The following is a 4240-nucleotide window of genomic DNA, read 5'->3' as shown; positions in this document are numbered from 1 at the left end:
TCAAAATGTATCATCTTTGAACAGATCCTCAGTAGGGAAAAAAATGTTACTAAAAAGGAAAATGTGTATACAGTGAAAAATCATCAGCCAGACTCCTTTACAGTTGCCTTGTATGTAGAAATCTGTTCTCCAAGTGCTGTAAATTCTGCCACTTCAGAGTAGAAACTGATGATTGTTGAAATGACCTTTGGGGTGGTCTGAAGTAGACCCAACTGGAACAGTAGCTTTGTGTAGGTAGGAAGGAAATAGCAGGAAAATGGAAAATTGACCTCAAATTGCTATCACTCCCCTTCCCATTTTCTGTGTTGTAGTAGTTTGGTTTTTGACAGAGAAAGTAGAAATTTCCTTAAATGTAAAATCCTTGTTGCTGCAAACAGGCCAGTATGGCTCCTTAGTTGGGGCCAACTTGGCTGGAAGAGACGGTAGAAACTTCCATTTTCTGGGAGCTAGACATGTCAGACTCATCTGTCATGGGCTTTCCACACACCATCTCCATGATGCGAGCTTGGAACTGGAGGAAAGAGCAAAATTGGAGATAGTCCCCTTGGTAGACCTGTACAGAGGAGATAACATCAGGGAGCGTAGGGGAAAAAAGATCTCATTCTTTGTATCCTCAAAGCCTTGTACAATGCCTTATACACAGGATCTCCTCAGGTGGTTTTGATTATATCTTCCCAATACTGAGAACTAGCTATATTCTAGGCTAAGATTACTCACTACTCCTGGGTCTGCAATGATAATCCCTACACATTCTGGCTAACTCTGAGAATGTGTAGAATTTCACTGTTGGGAAACCTCACAAACCACCCTGCCCCATAAGAGCACTGTCAGAAGTGACCCCAGAATAGCCCCGCCCACCCACCCCACCATTACTTGAAAGTGCTCCCAACTGGGGAAGGACTGACAATTCTGTTTCTATCCAGGAGGTTTCACATTAGTTTTGAATCCATCTCTGGAATTGAGGAAACAAAATAATTCTCGAAGCAGAGTGTTAGCTCTACAAGACAGGAACCCTCCTTGATTTGTCTAAGTTTGGGTTATTAGCTTAGATTCAGGATTTGGGATAGGAAGCCACCTGGTACCTTCAGATGATAAGCTGTTTTAGAAACTTATGCATGTGTTGTGATTTCTGTGTTTCACATAAATGGTCATGCAGACTAGAAGTTGGAAAGGATTAAGAACTCGTGAAATGAAAATTTAGGGGCACTGTTGGTCTGTCAGTTTTTCAGTGAATCGGAAAGCCTTTTCACTTCTCATCCTGCCCTTTGGAGCAACTCGAATTTTATGGCTCAAGTTGTCTTCCCTGGGTTCTGTGATCTTGTCTGGATGACCACGCCTTCATCCCTGTGCTTACTTACCAAGTGCTTTTTAGCCTGCTAAGGGTTTCCATGGCTTCCCTGTTCACCCCTAGAAACCCTTTGAGTGGAGTCCAAGGTGCTTGGAGTTAAAAAGTCGTTGTTGAGGGCTTCCCTGGTGGCGCGGTGGTTGAGAGTCCGCCTGCCAATGCAGGGGACACGGGCTCGTGCCCTGGTCCGGGAAGATCCCACATGCCGCAGAGCGTCTAGGCCCATGAGCCATGGCCGCTGAGCCTGCGCGTCCGGAGCCTGTGCTCCGCAACGAGAGGAGCCACAACAGTGAGAGGCCCGTGTACCGCCAAAAAAAAAAAAAAAAAAAAAAGTCGTTGTTGAGAAGAACCAGGTCTTAGGAATATAAATAGCGAGCTTTTCCTGCTTATTCATGAAGCAGTAGACGATGGGATTGTAGACGCAATACTCATGGAGAAGAAGGCAAGGATGGTGACAAACCTTAAGTCCACCCTGTGGTTACGGTTGTTGACTATATACATGGCCAGGGCAGCATAGGGCGTGTAACAGAGACAGAAGGATCCCACCATCATCACCACCATGTGGCTCACCTCCCGCTCAGCCTTCTGGGTTGTAGCTGACTCCTGCTGCTGAACTGCAACCTGGAAAGAGCACAGAAAACATCACACCCTCTTATCCTTGGCCCTGAACTCCCAGATCTCTGGACTCTTCAGCTAGGGGGCCATCTACTCTAATTGTCTCTCTGCTGTCCCAGCTTTTGGTCTAGTCCCTCTGTTTCCCCTTCCTTGAGGAAAGCATGATGGAGGCAGCTCTCTGGTCTGTGACAATGGAAAAGATCACATGCATCTCTTGATACACCTGAGCAGGGATGACTCCACCTTATTCTTCATTCCATTTCATCATCTCCCTGTCCCCACTTCCTTCACTGCTTTTTGATACCCCTCTACCTGACTATGGACATTTCCAAATGTTTTATGTTCTCGAGCACTTACCTGCTCTGCCCTCTCACCTAGAGCCTTGTGATCCCTTCCTCCCTGACCCTCACGAAAGGCACTCACGGCTCTGAAGACCCCCAGCAGCTGAGAGTAGGAGAAGCAGATGAGGGAGAGAGGCGCAATGTAGCAGAAAATGAAGAGAAACCAGGTATAGTACTCGCTGTGATATTTGGTGCCCACGGTGTACCAGTCGGGACCACAGGAACACTGAAGACCCTCGGGGACAAACCTGCAGGGGACCAAGCACTTGCTCGCTGTGAGGCTCAATTAGTAGAGAGGGAGCTGAGATTCTTGGGTTGTGTTCTCCACCTAGAACCCAGAGTGACTTCAGGCAGTGGGTATTTTCTGTCCTCACCAGCAAGCCTTTAGCAATTGCAACTGCAGGGTAAACTTTAGCACTTGTCTCCCACAGCCCTGTCCCTTATTTATTCCACCAGCTCTCTAAAAATTAGAGGTCAAAGACTATATACCCAACTCTCTTCCCGCCCTCGCAACCTGAGCTTCTAGCTAAGTCAGCACAACGGCCCCGCCCTCTCACCGGCTCCAGCCAAAGAAGGGTGGGATGGAGACACCAATACCAATGGTCCAGGTGGCCAGGACCACCATCAGTGCGTGCTTGGAGCTGAAGCGGAAGTTGCCAAAGGGCTTACAGATGATGTAGCACTCAAAGACCAAGAAGGCCAGTGACCAGCCTGTCATCAGACCTGTGATGAAATGTGAGGGTAAGAGGGTAAACAGCCCCACTCATCCTGACAGGCAGAGTGGAATACAGATGGGGTGGAGAAAGCACAGGGAGGGAAGGTTGGAGTGGTGAGTGAAGTTGAGTTTGGGACTCGGTCAAACTTCTAGTCTGGGTGGCTTTATATCTCAGTATTCAAAAGAGCACCAAACTTGTATCCCCCAGACTCCTCTGTGGGGCCCACTCTCACCCAACAGCCTGGCCCCTGGTTCCAATCATGGAGTGTTGTCCTTTGCCTCCTTCCAGCCCCCTTCTCCTGCAATACCTGCTGTACAGCCCAGGAAGGCCCCCAGAGCACAAACGTGGCAGCTGAAGACAAAGTATCCATGACAGCTGGTGATGAAGACGACAAAGACAGAGAAGATGCAGTAGATGAAGCCCCCCAGGGATACATTGACCAGAATGTAGTGGCGTGGCTGCCGCAACTTTCTGTAGCGCAGCGTGGCCACCAGCACTGTGGCATTGAGGGGCGTCCCTACAAAGAAGACAAAGCCCGTGAAGGCTGCCTGGAGGTGGGAGGCCCAGACAGGGGCGAGGTGGTACTGAGGCTCATACCACAGCCCCACCAAGGAGATGTCCTTGAACAGAAAAAACTCCTCCTCTGACATCTTGCTCATGGGATGTCCGCCACCCCCTCTGATTCCTCTTATAGATCATCCTCCTGCCACCACTTCTCCCCGATCCTGCCAAAGAACCTCTCCTCCAAAGCCACTTTGGAGCTCCCTGAAAGATCAGTACTGATCCTAAGCCTCCCAAGGACAAAGTTTGGGATTAAAGAACCTAAGTCCCCACCTAAACCTTTTGTGGCCCCAGAGCCAATTGTATGTTCTTCAGAGGATAAAAGGTTAGGCTCAAAGAATCCGGACATGCAATGTTCAGGTGCTGGAATGAATAGGAGTGGGCTTATTAGGGCCTGGGAGATACTGACCCATATTTAATGAAGACCCTCCATCACTGTTTTTTCCCTTTGAGTGGACCTATGGAAGGCACCCTTCTTTGACTTCAGGCACTGCTATATCCCTGTAGGTGTTTACACCGCATCTGCCCCTTTGTGGAAGGTGCCCCCTAAGTGCCCCTCTCCAGGGATCTTGGGCTCACAGCCAGCCTGGGAGGCAGCCTCAGGCTGCAAGGAAGGGGCAGGGAATGGAGAGTTCCCTGGAGCACCTTAGTAACAGCCTTCA

General features: G+C 49.2%; 1 protein-coding gene across 1 annotated transcript; it reads right to left on the bottom strand.

Moving 5' to 3' along the window:
* Positions 1 to 391: 391 nt before the first annotated feature.
* OPN1SW (opsin 1, short wave sensitive) lies at positions 392 to 3676 on the bottom strand. The gene is given in 6 exon segments (XM_059074230.2): positions 392 to 511; positions 1719 to 1771; positions 1774 to 1966; positions 2384 to 2549; positions 2859 to 3024; positions 3325 to 3676. Coding segments are annotated over 6 exon segments (1050 nt in total).
* Positions 3677 to 4240: the final 564 nt, after the last annotated feature.

The sequence above is a fragment of the Kogia breviceps genome, chromosome 9, assembly GCF_026419965.1.
Source record: "Kogia breviceps isolate mKogBre1 chromosome 9, mKogBre1 haplotype 1, whole genome shotgun sequence".
Classification (NCBI taxonomy): Eukaryota; Metazoa; Chordata; class Mammalia; order Artiodactyla; family Physeteridae; genus Kogia; species Kogia breviceps.
This window is presented reverse-complemented; position numbering and strand designations above follow the sequence as displayed.